This window comes from Salarias fasciatus, chromosome 4 (assembly GCF_902148845.1).
Source record: "Salarias fasciatus chromosome 4, fSalaFa1.1, whole genome shotgun sequence".
Taxonomy (NCBI): Eukaryota; Metazoa; Chordata; class Actinopteri; order Blenniiformes; family Blenniidae; genus Salarias; species Salarias fasciatus.
The window spans coordinates 1812152-1829808 of NC_043748.1; the positions used below are offsets into that span (position 1 = coordinate 1812152).

Here is a 17657-nt window from a genome sequence, read left to right on the forward strand (position 1 = left end):
CTGAGAAGGGGGGGGTCTGCCGACTTTGCATCTCTTTTCCTCCCCGGCTTGTCCATGATCCCTCCCGAGAGCGACGGAGCTCGTCCTCATGGAGCTAACTTTACCAGCGCGGCGGCCAGCTGGAGGCAGCGCGGAGTGATATGACGGGAGAAGGGAGGCCAAGCGTTTACGAGGTCTGACTTTTTCGCGGATAACGGTTTGTGATGCAAATTTATCACTCTTTCAAATACATATTGGTTTGAGAAGAAAAATGCTTTGTTTTCGGGACCCCAGCAAACTTGCCGGACGACTTTCGTCTGGACCGAAACCGAAATGGACAACACTGCTGACGGTGATGCCATACAGATTCATGTCAAAAATCCCGAACTATGCCTTTAAGTCCGAGTGTGGGACCACGGTTCGAATCCCTTTTAAAGCAGGAATAAAATGCTGCACTTAAAAAGTTTCTACAAACTAAAGAGGGAAGTGAAGTGCAGAAAACTCTAAAGTGGTATGATAGAGAATATGTACCCGAAAGCTTTGCATTTTCTAACCGTGGAGCGTAAAGCGGCTTCACCTGGCGCCGTGCGGAGCGCCAAACCCTTTCAAGTGTTACTCATCTGTAAAGCAGGCTCAGCTTTAAGTCTCTGTGTCAACAGGAGCAGATATCCTAATCCTCCACACAGGCAGTAATCATATGTAAACGAGCATTGAGGATGTGTGTGTGTGTGTGTGTGTGTGGAGACTCACCGAGGGCGGGCTCGGCGCAGTCCTTGTACTGCTCAGGTGTGCAGTACGAAGCGTCACCTGGGGAGAGGGCGAACAGAGCGCTCCGCTCAATCACAGCGTTCAAACACAAACTTTGGGACCGAGCAGAGTGTAAACACGTCGATGAGTGGAACAATCTGGAGGGCGCAGCGGCGTCTCCTCAACAGACGAGTAATCCTGCAGCTTTTTGAAAAACGCCGACGCCCCCAAAACCCACTATTGACTCCCCGTATCAATATGAGGCTGTTTAAGCCCACATGAAATACTGCAACCTTGCTGAAAGCTCCTCTTTATGAATGCACGCCCGATACATCATCCCCGGATTTTTTTTTCCCCAGGATGCTTCCTTGCTCACCGGGCATGTGCACCATCCTGCAGTTGCAGTTCTCCACGATGTAGCGCGTCTCACAGTCGATCCTGCAGGCCGTCACGCTGTACACCTGGAAGAAGCCCGACTCCAGAGCTTTGGATTCGCACTCGCCCCACGGCGGCGGCAGGTAGGTGAGCTGCGGGGAAGAGACAGGAAGTGGGTGCTGGGATTTACTCTTGCATCGCCCACGGTACATTTTACACCAAGAGCACCGCAATAATTCACTTTTTCTTTTCCTTGATCGTGATGAAAATGGCAGAAAATCTGCACTATTTTGCTTTTATTTGTAAGTATTTTACAAATACACTTGACAGATACATTAATAGTGATTAGTTGAGATCCAGGTAAAATATTTAACTTAAAGAAAAGCAAAAACCTGCAAACTGTTGTCCAAGAAATTCAGAGAAAAAAAGCTGCTGTCTGTTTAAGACAATAAAATTCCCCACCATTTATCATCACATGGAATATTAGGATAACATCGAGAATCAGATCGTAATAAATGAGTTGCGCTGTGAGCTTAGTGGAGTTCAGCAGAGGGACCTGGGACCTCCTCGGGGAGACAGGTGGCTTTGAGAAGGAGAGAAGAAACGATCCAAACAGACGTCTTTTTATCTGCCGGATCCTCCCCGGCGCTCCCTGACAGATGTTAGAACACAGTATGATTCTGATGAAAGCTGATCATTACCCCGTGTCCTTCGTTCCCTTTGCTGCTGCCTCACACAAAAACAAAAACCCATTTTTAAATCACTTCATGACTAATCTGCGGTTTGATGTTGTTTGGATGAACAGCAGTCGTCAAGCGACGCTCGTTTCCATTTTACTCGTTTCTGACACCACTTCTCGGTGTCAGAGTCCAGGCTACTTGAAAACTTCGCCGTGTAAACAAAGTCTGAATGTTACCCAGTCAAAGAGATAAACTTCCCACATTGTCACCACAGAAACTTGCTAACGATCTCATATCGGCGCTTTCAGATTCCTCAAGAGACACATTTTTCTGTGGTGTGAGTCTCTACCGCGGCACACACACTCTCAGTTTTCAGACTTTGCCCAATTACTTGCATAAAATAGTTAGTGCTAATGTTTTTCAGCCAGCAGGAATAAATATTTAACACATTTGTGGGTGAGTTTAAGAATTTTTAAATGGGAGCTTCGAGGAACGCGCACACAGTGTGGAGGGATAATGACAGCAGCTTTCCAAAAAATAAAAAAAATAAAAAAAATGCATCCCTCAGTTGTTGAAGCTCAGCCAGCGCCGAGAAGCAGAGAAGCTTCACAACAAAACCAGGCGGCGCGGGAAACAATTCAACGGATCGTCAGAAGGATCCCACGGCACCAGAACTCCCAGCGCCGTCCTCCTCCTGCTCCCGCGGCTTGCCGCTCTGGGCCGACAGACGAGGGACGAGGGGCGCCGGGCGGGGCGGCGTGGAGGTCCATCTGCTCCGCCACGCGAGGCGCCGCGGTCCAGCCGTGCGCCGTAGCCATCACCCGCCGCCCCGCCGGTTTCCCAGCGAGGTCGCTCCCGCCTTCCTGCCAAAGAGCGCCTGCTTTTTTATTTTTTTTTCTTCTCTGTTTGGATGAGAATCCAAATCGTAACATCCTGCCAGGTGAAACTTGGCTGCATCGGGCTTGTTTTTAAAACCCTGCCGCACTGTCAGGTCATGTTGTCGCTCTGCCTCCAGACGGTTTAACGCCGGAAGACTCAACTCGCCAGCGCCGAGAACAATCTGAGGCTGCCGATCCAGTCTCATTCAGCGCTATCATTTAAACAATGTGACTCATCTGCGGAGAAGAAGACATCTGCTACAGCTGTGGTATAAAACCAGCTGTGGAGCTAATGTACACAGTGTTGATACCCAGAATTTGACAGATCCCATCATACATCAGTTTCAACAGGCCGTGGCAAGTAATGAAAAGTCTACTTATTTATATCTATGATGGTACAGACTGCATAATGGTGCCATTTCACTTCCCATTATCAGATATCGGGCATTCATCTGATTTAAGACCACATATGAGAATGGCCTGAGTCGGATCTGCCATAAAAAATCTAATGTGGGTCACATATGGGTAAAAAAAAAGGCAGATTTGAGACACTTTTTAATCAAGTGGGAATGCAGTCTTGGTACCTTTAACATTTTAGCGCCCAGAAGCTTCTCGCCGTTGCCTGATGAGGCTATAACGTCTTCTGTGATAATTATAATGCTGTGGAAGACGTCGACAGGCAGTACGACTGATGAGCACCAACGGCCAGGCTCTATTCTTTTCTCCTGGAGACTTAAGAAAGGTGCGCCTCGGCAATTCTTAACCTTTAAGATCACCTTCACACCTCGGCTAATCTTCACTTCTGGCCTAATTAGAGTCGACTGCGGCTGACCCCAGATCTGATTATTTCCCTGTAATCAGATAATCCAGGGTGCCTGATATCACTTTTCAATGTGTTCAGACCCGCTGACCTGATTATAGTCTATCTAATAAGAGCCGAGGCCTGTGCCCTACTTAGTGTGTTATTAATCGACGCTTTGTTCCCCGTATGTGCCGCGGCGGTGCCTCAACGTGGCCTTCCAACCTGGACAGAGACGAGTGGCGATGGGGTTACCAGGGGGTTGTGGCATTAGCGCTGCGTGAGTCATCTTCTCGGTTCAGGTCAGTCCTCAGCAATGAATCAGTACACAAAACCAGTCCCGGGCTTTCTGAAAAAAAATGCTTCTCATTTCTAGTTTTTATCCCTCCAGATAGAGCTGAGGCAAAACCTCGACACAAAGACCCCGAGCTGGACTCAAAAGGTACTGAATGAATAATGGCAGAGTGAATGCTTCTTTTTTTTCTATCCTTGGGAAGAATGACTTTTTTAACCAAGGGGACGCCGTGCCCTTTTAGCTTTACTTAAAAGCCCTCCGAAGGGCAATTTCTGTGTCTGGAAAGCAGAAATCTCAAATTGCCTGCCTGGGAGTGAGCGAGGACTTGTTCATCCTCCACCACCAGCTTTGTATTCTGTGCATTTAGCACTTTGATGAATGGCTTCTTTTTTTTCCACGACTAATATTATTAGTCAAAGTTGGCTCATTTAGACTCTTTGTCAAAGTCACAAGCAAACTGATTTCTATCCGTTTTAATATCTTCGCCCCAGATACTCTGGGCAATCATCATCATCAGAGCAAATGTTTCTGGACAGATCTGAAAGTGCCCTCCAGGTTTTGGGAAAAGAGAAGAAGCTTGAAGAGACAGGTGGGAACTTCTCACAGCGGGGGGGCTCTTCCCTTAGTAGCGATACAAAGTGCACGTCCGCATTAATTTGCCACGGCTAAATTTTCCCCGGCGTCCCCCCCCGCCCCCGCCGTGCAGGCTGGAGGAGACGGGGCAGTGTTTTCCAGACTCGTCCTCGACCCGCCAGTCACACGCCCGGGCTGACAGATGAGCTGAGACAGAAACCCTGGAGGCTCATTACCCATGAGGCCTCACCGTCCCCGGATGGATCTCCTTCTCCGTCTCCTTCCTGTCTGCCGCCGCGGTGGCTCTCGCTCTCTCGGCTTCACACGGAGCTGTGATGCAGGGAGGGGAGATTGCTGCTGAATTCTCTTGGAGAGTCTTTTCAAGCCAAACTGAAATACTTCACTAACTTCTTTGCAGTTCCATCCATTCTCATTCGGTGTGTTTGCAGTGGCAGTGAAAATCACATCATCTGGGAAGCTTAATGTCTTTGGTACTACTTTTTGGACTTTTAGTAGCTACTTTGCATTGGGTGCCGCTGGGATATGCTGCTTTTCCAAACAAATAGTCTGAAATGTTTGTCTTAGAAGAAACTACAAAATTACAAAGCACAAAATGCAAAATGGGTGTAACCCTACAAAAGCTTTGTGCAAATAAAAATGGAGGGAAGCTTTATGTGATACACACACACACACACACACACACACACACACACACACACACACACACACACACGCTCAGTCTTGTATTTCTATCCTTGTGGGGACCGTCCATTGACTCCCATTCATGTCTACCCCCTAACCCTGACCCTTACCCTAACCCTAACCCACACCACAACAAAGCCTAACCCTAAAGAAATGTTTTTGCACTTTTACTTTTTTCAGTAACAACAACATGGTCAAGAAAACACTGTTTCTCCTACTTAGGACCGGAAAAAGGTCCCCACAAGGCACGTCGTTTCACGTTTTGCTATCCTTGTGGGGACATTTGGCCCCAACAAGGATAGAAATACAAGAACACACACACACACACACACACACACACACACACACACACACACACACACACACACACACACACACACACAAATACACACTCACAAAATACCGTCAGGTATTTATCAATCAAAGGACGACATGTGTAATGTGATTTACACACTGAATGCATTCCAGAAGATGCAGCAGTGATGGTGCTGAAGGACAGCTGGCTCCCCACCACTTTTATTTATGAACTTCTTTAAAAAGATACATCTCCTCGGAAGTCTACTAATCTTTTTTGTTGATCTTCTTTTTCTTACATCTTTGACTATACGAATGATCATCTCACGTATTTTCTCATAATTTCCTTCAACAATATTTCTGAATCCGTAGTTTCACATTGCATTTTGTGCTGATGAGAGTCCATGCTGGGAGGCAGAGTTTTCAGTTTCTCTGAGTTTGGTTCTGCATGTTTTTTCCTGTTTAAATGGAATGTCTATTTTTCACTGTTTTCTGAGTTCTTTTTTAAGCTATATAAATAAAAATGAAGTGAAAAATTAAATAATTCCATTCAGTTGCTCTATGAAGAACCCAAACAAACAAGCGCAGAAACATCTTTTCGAGCAGATAGTTCTATTTTTAAAATGGACACAATCATTTCAACGACTGTGTTTGCTCGGATCAGTAATTGTGTTTTACTTTGTTGATCGCCAACAAAACAAACACAAACAGCATGCTTTACGGAGTGTATTACCAAACATGACTCATGGTGCCATTTCCAGGACCGACTGAGCAAAGTCCACCTGTTTTTCTTGGCCCTGATCCAAAAGGTTTCTTGATTAACCATTTGCACAGACATACTGTACACAACCGTGGATTGGGAAAACTGGTGTATTCATTTCAGACGTTGCATTGTACAGCGTTCACATGCATGATGTAAATTAGGGCTTAATTGTATATTTGCATCAACCTCTGGTAGGACATTTACCATGATATAATCCCATCGCCAGTCAGCACCAGCCCAACTGAGTCCCTCGTGATTCTCTCATGAGACTTGATTCAAGAATAAGATTTCGCTCTTTAAATGCTAAAATCATATTATTTGGGGTTTGGGATGATTTGCAAAATGTGCGTCCTTCTCTTTTTTAAAACTAGATGCTATTTGCATTCATCTTCACTTCCACACAAATCATTCCAGTGGGCTTTTAAGCATCTTAATGCACCAATGGTTCACACACGGCTTTAGAAGGATAATTTGCATGTGTGCCAATCCAAGTCTTATCGAGTTAAATTATGTGTAAGAAATAAGTTCAGAGATAAAAAGTCAGCTGTAAGCCGATTACTCACGGCGGCTCCAGTTGTGGCCGCTGCCTTTATTTTCAAAATCGCGGCTGGACTCGGTGCTTCAGCTCTGCAGAGCTTTACAGCCACGCTCATTGTTTAGGTTTTTGGCTCGAAACATGCGGGTTTTATTCTCTCTCTCTCTCTCTGGACTGGTAGTGTATTTTTTGTTGCTGGCAGGCAGCTTTTTCCAGCACAAAGAGCTATAAAGAACGAACTGTACAGAGAAGCAAAGTTAGAAAGGAGCTGCTGAGCACTGCTCAGCCTTTAGCAGCTAAAGATCCAGATAATTGGCAACGCTATGAGGTGAATGACAAATTATTTAAAAGCTTTCATTTTCAGAGCTGGAACTGATCTTCGCTTGCCAAAGTAAATCTGTTGGTAGACATACTGTATGTGTTGTGTTGTGTTGTGAGCACACAGTCTGACGGACGAAAAGAAAACATCATCGATACAGCAGACTCCGAGGCCATTTGAGAAATGAGGGGGCCATGAATTTCTCTTGACATAAATCTGTCTGCTCGGCGAAGGGCAATCCAGACAACTCTCACTTTTTCAGCCAGACAATACATCTCAAACGGCTCCGTTTGGAGAGGGCAGAGAGAGAGACAGACGAGTAAAACTAAAGAATCAGACGCAAGCGCCAAAAGTGAAAGACCGAACTAATAACCTCAGCCGACTGACAAGGCGTGTGGAAGTCACTGCAGACAGACCGTCAATTTGACATCGTAGAATAAACCTTTCAGAGGCGCTTCTGCCGCTCAGAACCGAAAAAAAAAAAAGTATTCTTTAAAAAAGAGAAAAAAGGTGAAAAACAACCTTGTGGAGATGACAAATGTCGGCAGAGAAAAGGCTATCTACATCAAATACCAGGGGCCGCACGGATCTGGAAGTCTGCAGCCTTTAATACTGGCCTTGTGAGATGGAACAGAAGCTGCAGTGTGACTGAGTGGAGCTCGAGTGGAAAACCTCTCGACTAGAAAGGTCGCAGCCAGTGACTGAAGACAACGGGAGGGAGTTCATCATGTGTCTGTCTCTCACAGAATAAAGGGGCCGAATGAAGGATGAGGGGTCCAGGGAGGACTGGGACCCGAACGCACACATGCCTGAACACAATCCCATCATGGCTGCTGTGGGAGGTTGTTCATCACAGAGGGTGTTTTCCTTCTTCTTTTTTTTTTTTTCTCTTCCTTATCTCCGCCTGATAAGCCGAATGTGTGGATCACAAGTGAAAAACAGCACCGGGGAAGAGAAATGAGTTTTAAAAAAAAGCTATTAACTGTGTATCTGTGAGAGTCAGGGACAACCTACCCTCTGCTCCTGCGTGGCTACGAAAGTCTGGAAGCCGGGCGCCACTCCAAAGCCCAGCTCGTGGACGAACGGCGGCTCCGCCTGGCTGTGGATCTGCACTCGCACTCCCGCCTCAAACGCTGTGTCCTCTGCAAGGAAAGAGACGGGGAGACCCAGTTACTTGATTTATTCCATCAATAAACAAACGGGGGGGGAAAAAATTAAATGCCTTGACTGGTTCAGATAAACAGTTCGAGGGCAAAAAAGAAAAAAAAAAAAGAAAAGCTGTTTACACTCAGAAGACGGTCTCACAGAGTCAGAAACAGAATTTTGAAGCAACCTAAAAGCAAGGCATTCTGGGCCTTTGGACTTAAAGCCACGGGCTTTTCGGATTGCGTTTATTATGACACACTCTGCAAGATGGGCCGTCCCATTTTCCATGACATCAAACACAAGTCGTGAAGAGCTGACTCCATAGATGAAAAGACCTTTATGCCTTCATTCACAGCACTCCCACGAACACACACTCACACACACACACACACACACACACAGATGGCGAGGCAGGAGTCATAACATTTACGGGCAAAGAGAGAGCAGTCTCCGGAGAGATCGATAATGCTCTCCATCCATGTCCTTCCTTTCGGTCACATGCTCCCGGACATTCAATCAAAGTTCTGCCCCGATACCAGCCGAGCGAGCGGACACCTTGGGGGTGCTCTGAAACCAAGATGTTGGGAGTCTTTCGGCATGACTGGACTCACAAATTGACACCCTGCTCACACAGACCCATCACTGGCGATGATGGACTCATCAATCAAACATCTGCAGTGAGTGATACTGCGACAGCCTGGACACATTAATATTAAGAAATAGATGAGGGAGTCAACCAACTTCTTTTGGGCAGTGTGTGTGTGTGTGCGTGTGTGCGTGTGCGTGTGTGCGTGCACAGAAAATGAATGTAAGCTGGGTGAGTAATCGGATCCGAAGTTTCTGAGTGAATCAAAACTAAAAAAAACTGTGTGCACAGAGGAATACTGCTTCAGGGAAAAACTGTAATGGACTTTTTCACTGATACGGCATATTTTACCTTCTCAACAGTCTCGGCATGCTCGACACGACCTGTCACATCCTTTCATTCATCGGCACACAATTGGGAGCAATTTGGGTTTTATTGACTTGCCCAAGGAAACTTTGACACATGGCCAGATTGGGGATTGAACCTCCAACCTTGATATTAGAAGGCCACTCCGTCTCTTTGAGAATGAAAAGTCCTGGCGCTCTTTTGCGCGGCAGACGACGTCGACGCTCCTCCTGTCTCTTCCGATTCCGACAGCATCATTTACAGGCAACACGCGAGTCCAGAGGAACATCTGTGCTCGTGCTCTGCACCATCTGGCTGGAAGGATGCGGAGACTCGAACGCCGCGCGCACTGCAGGGATCCGCTTCCTGCACACCCTGCGTGGTCGGCGGCTGATGTTGATGCTGCTCTTAAATGAGCTCCAGCAGAACAGAAGCCTGCTGTGCTTCCCATTAATGTATACAGCGTGCTGTCTATATGTCACGGTATTATTGGCATCACCTTTAAAAGCTCTCAAAGTACAAAGTAGTTGTACGAAGGTAAGACGGGCAGCAAGAAAGTAAAAGTCTCAACTCTAAGGAGCAAAAAGCATGTCTTTAAAACTAATTTAAAGTCAATATGCCAACGATAATTGAAGGCTTCAACGAACCGCTTCCACGAACCGCTTCTGTGTCCACGCTGCGTGCAACTCCAACAGCCGTTGAGCAACTCTGCAGCACTAAAAACCTGAGAGCAGGATTTCCAGGGGTGAAGGGGACAGCATGGAAGCCTGCGATGCATTGGCATCCTGAGGCCTTCAGCATTAGCTGGCCACTGGATTTTAGGTAGACTCTCCTTCCTCTGGCCTCAGTGTGTTGGGATTCCTCTACTGCAGCAGAGATCCCATCGACAAGTAAAGGCAAAGTGTCCTCAAATGAGGATGATTGCAGGTCTTTTCGATCCTTATTTAGATCCATCTTCAGCCTCTGATCTCTGTACATGAATCAAAGTAATCCAAATGTGGACTTAAGCTTAATGGAACTGCATCTTTAATGCATACCGTTGATCCGGAGCTGAAACCAGGAAGTGGGAGTTATCATTTGCTCATTTCCAGCTAGGCCATTACCATTAGACTTCAGGTAAATTTGAAAATGAACATTTAAAATGATTCATCTGAAAACGAAACGTATTTAAAAAGCTGCGACTCAGCTCGCCCGTGGTTCAAATCTTTGCAGCAGACATGAAGACGCCAACGTAACGACGCACATATTGATACGGCGAGAAACTAAGCAGGTTAAATTAACAGTCGCTAAAGAGCTCAGCACCAAATATGTATCGGATGGGAGGGTGTGTCTCACTTATTGACCCGTGCTATCTGATCCAAAGAGACAGGTTTTCTCATTTATCAGGACTTTAGCATATCCGATTGATTTTGTAGTCATGTGCTCAAAGAGGAAAGCTAATGCGCCCATTTTATATCGGACTCCTGGCTTGTGTACGTGCACAGCAGTTCAAGAGGCAGTTCCGGTTCAATGAGGCACTCATACGAGGAGAGAAAATACATTAAGAGCGGGATATTCTTAGAGTCACTTTGTGGAGAAGGACACATCTTGTGTCTGTCAGGTAAGATTAAATCCCCACATTTGCATCTTCAGACACTCTGTTGAGTAGTATCACCTTGTCGAGCGCCCTGTGTAGGGCAATTTGAGCAGCATGTCGGGAGAAAACCTACAAACACACACAGGGAAAATATGTAAACTCTACAGGGTAAAGTCCCCAGGCAGAGACTGAACTCACAGCAGGGACATTGATTAAATAGTTCACCTTTAAAAGACAGCAGAAGTGTTTCCTCTGTGTCATCTCGCAGCAGTTGAGCATATCCAATTGATTTCTCATTCATGTTCTTGGAGGAGGAAAGTTAATGTGTCCATTTTAAATGGGACGCTTGGCTCGCGCACGTGTGAAGCAGCTTGAGCGGCGGTCGTCAATATGAAACTTATAAGATGCACAGGATGTGCGAGAGCGGGCCGTTCGACAAGGGAGACGTCTCGAGGCTGAAAATAAACAGCATTTACATATCCGGAGATTCTGCAGAGGATGAAGGAGACGCCGGTTTAATTTCTCAGCGCAATATTTTTTTTGGGAAAGAACAAAGTCAGAGATCATTTCTGTCGGCCATAAAACATATCTAAAGAGTTCTTTAATGTGTTAATGTGGCATTCTGAGGGAAACACATTATATTTAACTACAAATGGCTCATTAGCAGTCGCAGCGCTGCTGGATCCAAAGTAATTGGCCACTAAAACACCATTAAATATCCATACAGTTGAACCGGGTGACACATTCACTAAACAGTGTGAACAAAGGAAGGCATGAAAGAGCCTGTACAGTCACCTCGACAACACGAAAACAGGAATGCTAACTATGCCAGCCTCGCGTCTCTCTTCTGTCTGTGCAGCGAAGTTGGACTTGTCGAAGTTTGAGCTGATTTGTAAATGTTGTTGTTCGTTGGGGTTTTTACCGGGAAATGTGATGAATACAGAAGATGAAACCATCTCTGAAGGCAGATGCTTGAAATTGGAGCCATTTTCTGCCACATCTTCGCTTAGCGTAACTTTAGCTAGCGGCTAATTAGCAGCACTAATACGGCCGCTTCGCCAACTTGCTTATTAGCCGTCGAAAATTCACGCTTATTTGTCCAGCCGGTGTGTGAGCGTGCGCTACATTTGGCATTCACACCCCTTTCCCGTAACGTAAACATCTGCGCGCTTGATTTAACCGTGCGTTTGCGGCGAACGCTTCGTAATATCGCAACAGATTAGACGGAGCTGTAACGTTCCCGAGCCACTTGATTGGTGTTTTGCATTTTCAACCATAACACATGGCATTCAAACTACAATCTACGGTAAGTCTGTCTATAAATAAACATCTGGTACAAATATTTCATCATTCCAAGCTAAAAGGGGCAGAAAATGGAGGATTTGCAGCGAGAACGGTGTGCAGCTCAGGATAAAGGAGACAAGACAAATTACAGGGGTGAGCAGCCGGTGATGGAGGTCAGGCCTCCTCTTGGCTGAGGCTTGATTTGGGGTTGGGTCAGGTGAAAATTATATTCTGTCTGATGGTAAAATCTATTGCTGTTGTTCTGAGTCCAATGTCTGTACGAAGATGACTGTTATCAGCGCTTTTTAAGGGGTCTGTGGCAGGAAAATAGGACTATTTATCTGTTCTGGCAATCAGTCCCAAGATCCAGAAACCGACTGTCCACTCACACAAGTCTACTTCACTGAGAGAAAAGGACTGTCAAATGTTTGAAAATGACTCGATCACGTTATGAAATCGTCCACTAATTGCTTCAGCTTTGGTTCACGGCCAGACCCTGATGCAAAATGACCGATAAGTGACGCAACGTAATGCTGTTTAGCAGGCGAACGTCAGCTCTCCATCAACTGATTCTGTATTGTGAGAGACTGTTTCAAAGCTTTATTTCCTCCAAAGAGACGGACCGTGTGTACAATACGTGTGTGTGCGTGTGTGAGAGAGGCGGAGATCAGAGCAAACTGGGATATCTCTGTGTTCCAGTCAGCTCAGCTGTCTTCATCAAAAGATGATCAAGAGGTTGGAGAATCTCTTCCACCGTCTGACCGGAGCTGAATCAAAGCCGGCTCCCCGGCTGCGGCCGCCGTTATGCATTCATCGCTGCCGTCGCGCTCGTTTGACTTAGAATGACTCGCCAAAGCAGGAGCAGCGGGGCCAAATCGGGATGCTATCGGCGGCTCCGATCGCACCCCGGATCCCGGCGCCGCGGCTCGACGGGGAATAAATGCAGATGGCTTTCAGACTTCACCTCTGCTCTCATTCGGTATTTCAAGCGGCATTCTGCCACGGGTAAACATGAAGGGGGGAGACGTGACAGGAAGAATCGACCGGGGCACGTTAAAAATGAAATAAAGGCGCGACGATGCTAATGTACAGCTTGTTTGTGGGAGCGTCTGTGTTTCACACCACATTCCGGCCTCCATCTCACAGTTCTCCACTTATAATTACGTATCGTGCTTCAGAAGAAGTTTTTGTTGCGAGGGCGTGGAAGTTTAAAGGAAAACGGGGTCAGCTGCTGGACAAGTGCAAAAAATAAATGCATATGAAAGTGCGAAGCCATAATTTGAGGACTACCTGCTCAGCGACGCGATGCGCCGTGTTTCCTGATAGAACAGATTCTGCTGCAGTCTGCCGCCGGATTGAATGAAGCTTCACTCCCCACATGTATCAGGGAGCCTTGGCCGTAAATGACTCTGTCACTGACTCACCGCTTTCTCCTTCCTTGGATGACTTTTGATGGATACTGAAACAGAGAAAAAACCTCGGCAGGGCCGCACTTCTGGAGATGTTCTGACCCAGTCGTCTGGCCGTCACAATTTCATCCTTGTCAGACTCGCTCAGATCTTCACGCGTTCCCATTTCTCTGCTTCTGACGCACATCAACTTCAGGGACATAATGTGCAGTTCATGCTCAATATATTCCACCCGTCAACCAGGCCGGTTTTAAAGACAAAAAACTTACCGGTCGTCATCGTTTTTGGGCTGATTGCTGTCTTTTTGTCTGAGCCTCAGTATTTCCACTATTGTTGTCTCTGTATTTGATTTTTTTTTTTTTTTTTTTTTTCGGTTTATTTTATCATCCTAACCTGCAAAAGTTAGGAAAGCTTATCGAAAATATTGTCAGGAGGCGACAAAGGATCAATAAGATCTTCCTCCTCCAGTGAAGAAGAGTTTATCTTTTGTTTACTGGAGCCAAAACTGAACACCATCGGTGAAAATCAGCCAAGCGGAGAGAACAGAGCGGCTCTACTACTGTTCTCATTGATGAAACAGCTTAAAAGCTACGAGTTAAACTTACATCCACTCTGTGATGGGCTTTTTACTGCACTGTTTCTGACCTCTTAAATCTCACCTTAAGGGGTATTTTAGAGATTTTCTGGAGAGTTTTGTAAAGGTGCTCCCACGTCCTGCATACAGTAGCATATCTGGGTCTGTACTTTAGTGATTGAAGAGATTCAGGCATATTTTTTTTTGCGCTTTCATTGCAAACAGCCCATGTTGAGGAACCTTACTGGACTTCATTCGACAAATATTTCATGACCAACAAGCCAGAAGTCACAGGCGGTGAAGCAGTTTGACACAGTCGAAATTTCTCACGAGTGAACAGAATCAAAAGACGAGAGAAATAACTCGAGTACTTGTCATCACACTATGAAGCACCTCCAATGAAAGTGCTCAAAAGTGTGTTAAAAATGTGTTGTTGATGCATCCCAATATGAAAATATTCAAATTTCTATATTTTTTAATCCCTCGCGGTGTTTTGAATCATTCCTTCGGCTCCCTGCTCTGCCACAGCACTCAGTTAAATTTAGCAGCTTAGAGTTTGTGTTCAAATTGTTGTTCTTTAGATATGAGGAGATACGGGAGTGTGGCGTTTCAAATGAAAAACGGGCGTTGCACCGCAGCAACTTGTCACTTCGCATTTAGAAAATTGTGGGTCTGTCCTCATATCTGAACGAAACACCAGCGGATAATGTTGCTGTTGGGTGCACTTATGTTTACTTCGAGCAGGCTGAGAGGAAAATTACGATTCGCAGCCGGACTGTCACTGAAACCAAACGAAGGCGGCATCCAGGGACGCTGTGACACCTTTTTTTCCCACTTGAACCGGTTACTCCGGTAGAAGAAAAGTGCACGGAATAGACAACAAAAAAAACAAAAACAAAACAATGACAACAGAAGTACAGATTAAAAAATGATCAAGGGCTTTCCACTTCCACTCCTGCACTTGCTTTAACCTGTTGTTGAGCCAAAAATCCTCTCCGAGTGCCTTTTCGCCGCGGCTTTGATTTACAGGTGGTAAAAACGCGGCGGCACGGCGAGATTCTCAACGCTGTTTCCCACCGAAAACGGGACTTAAAAACCTGGATGATGGACGACGCGTTGATGGCAAACAGAAGACGGGAGACGGGAGAGCTCGGGCCCGTGACTGTAAATAAAACAGAGGGCGGCAGCTTTGTAGGAGAAAGGCAAAGGAATTAAAAAAAAAAAAAATGTGGATGTGGGTGCAAACGATGCCGCTGATAGGAAACAATACATCTTAACAAAGCAGGCGGCAATCAGCCCCGGAAAGGGATTCAAAGAAGATGCAGCCAATGCAGAGAGACGTTAAAAAAATTGAATGTATGCAGATAAAACTGGGTTCAGGAACGCTGCGTTCTCCACGTCGGCATCAAGCCGAGAGCGTGCGCGCTTTAATTGGCTGCTTGGGAACTCTCAAGTGTCAAGTTTTCAAGTTTGAGTTGATCTAAAACAAACCTGTGTGATATGCACGATGAAGAAAAGGAAAAAAAAACAAAGTGGGACATCAACGTCATGGCGGTGTCTCCGGCTGTGATGTTTGAAGGGTTTCGTTTCATCCTGCAGACACTTAAACAGGAGCTCCGGTGATCAGGACCGCTGGAGGTGTGACGATGGAAACTCAGACGAACTGCGATCTCTGCAGATCGGATCGACACTTTCAGAAATCCTGATCCTGGTTCTGTGAAGTGGAGCTTTAATATAATGTTTCGAGGGTCAGACATCTTAAAGAAGGATCTGAAACTTTTCCTTCAGGGCGTAAATATTAAGGTGGGGGAATCTCCGGGCTGCTTTTAATTTCATGCATTACCCAGAAAATTAAAGAGCGCCTGTGTTTCTGCGGTTTCATGATTCACATCAAAGCTAAAAAAAATATAAAAAGAGAAGTTTGAGATGAAAAGATGAGAACCAAACTCCAGTTTTGATGTATATTCTGCTCCGGGCTGCACTAAATGCAACAAAAGGCATGTTGTAGGTAAGACTTTTCTTCACCAGATGAGAGCTCACCAACAACTCATAAAATATGCAAAAGCATCAAAACAGAGCAGAATTCCCTCCATTGTGCAGATCAGTCGGGATGTGTTGCACAGGAACGGCGCTTCTGAAGCCTTTGGTCTGCGCTGCCTTCACACTTCAAGCGATGAGAGTTTTTAGGTGGAAAGAAAAGCTCATTTTTACACATTTTATTACATCTCAGTTTTCAGACAACACAGAGATCCAAAGTGTTGTTTCCAAAATGAGAATACAGACATTTCAACACTGTTTATCCTGTCAATAGCTGGAGCCGACCATCCATTCAGGTCATAGTTTTCATGACAAAAAATAACACACTCACCACATCATTGTCTGTTGCAGCGAAAACGTAAACATTTTCTGCAACAAAACTAGACAAACAAGATGCCCGGATGCATTTAACCAGGTTCAACCTCCTCTATAAATACAACCTTACAGGTTTGGTTTTAGAGACTCTGTCTATAATTTTCAGCCTAAATAAATGGCATCCATGAGGAATAGGCTTCCTGGACATATATGGACGATATGAAGACTGACGGCGTTTCGCTGTTATAGCCACATTAACAGACCAGCTGTTTTGGACTGTGAAGCAAAATCACTTAAGCTGAACGATGTGCAGATTCAAGCACTTCACTGCAATCTGCCCGAACAGCCATATCCATGCAGAATGAATCAGGTTCACATGTTTCAGGGAAATTCATCCTGGAGTTATTATTCTGTCATGTGTGGGCTGTGCCATGTCTGATTTTGGGAATTTTGAGAATTTTAGTGAAAAAGAATTGCTCTTGTTTCTGTTTATATTCACAAAGACTGCTTCAGTTCAATCGAGTGAAAATGACAATAAGTGAAAATCTCCACTTATAAATACCCTGACTTTTTAAAAGCACAGATATTAACAAGATATGAAGGAAGACAAGATGTTCCTTTATAAAAAACAGACTTGCTACTTCCAATTAAATCCGATTGCCTTTTTATAGATGCCTAATGAGAGCGAGTCGACTTCGACATGAAAGACAAGTGTTTCCTACAGAATCAATAACATCAGTCGAGCTCAAAGATCATCTCTCGCATCCCTCCCTCCCCGTCACGCGCTTGGAGCCGGCTTGTGACGGATATAAAGCGGCAGTCATCTTTTGAACTCACGGCTACACTTGCCAGTTCTTTTCAATCCCGGCAATTCAGCTAAAAGAGCGAAAGAAATAACACTTATGAGTGAATGGTGGCATGATTTCAAGTACTAATCAAATAGACTGATTTCCCCCGGCGCAGTGTGGGATTTTCTTAAAGGTCTTCTTGAAAAACGAGAAAGTCTTCTCGGCAGAAGTTTAGTCTGGACAGAAATAGCGTACTACGGTTTATTATTTCCGATGAGCTGGTTTCGGCGGCACGGCGAGGGGGAGGCTGGGTTTCCAGGACAACCGTCTGTTTTCTGGCACGGCCCCGGCTCGTATCTGTCACTACTTCTGGGTAATGTTCGGCCGTCGTGATGGAGAGACGGGGAGTTAGAGCCGCAGAGACCCGCCGCTGGCAGCTGGATGATGGGCTATGAGAAGCACGGCGGGAGGCGGCCAAATGTGTTGATTGGATGGAAGAAGAAAAAATAAAAAAAACAAACTTGAGGGAGGAGACGGAGGACTGATCCGAAGCGCTCGGTGTGGCCATCGGGGGACGGTGATGTGCGCCCTGCTGGGGCCGACTCGGCCAATTCGAGTTAATTACGGCACACCGGGATAAAGCAGGGCGCCGGAAACC

The 17657-nt window shown here is 45.7% G+C and overlaps 1 protein-coding gene across 3 annotated transcripts in view; it reads right to left on the bottom strand.

The window, feature by feature from the left end:
* Positions 1 to 17657, bottom strand: part of asic2 (acid-sensing (proton-gated) ion channel 2) — a 361085-nt gene that overhangs the window by 12706 nt on the left and 330722 nt on the right. For all 3 annotated transcript variants that reach the window (XM_030090324.1, XM_030090323.1, XM_030090322.1), the window contains 3 exons: positions 7954 to 8081; positions 1103 to 1253; positions 730 to 786 (listed from right to left, as the gene is read on the bottom strand). In XM_030090324.1, coding sequence (XP_029946184.1) covers positions 730 to 786; positions 1103 to 1253; positions 7954 to 8081 — 336 coding nt within the window. The remainder of the gene's footprint in view (positions 1 to 729; positions 787 to 1102; positions 1254 to 7953; positions 8082 to 17657) is intronic.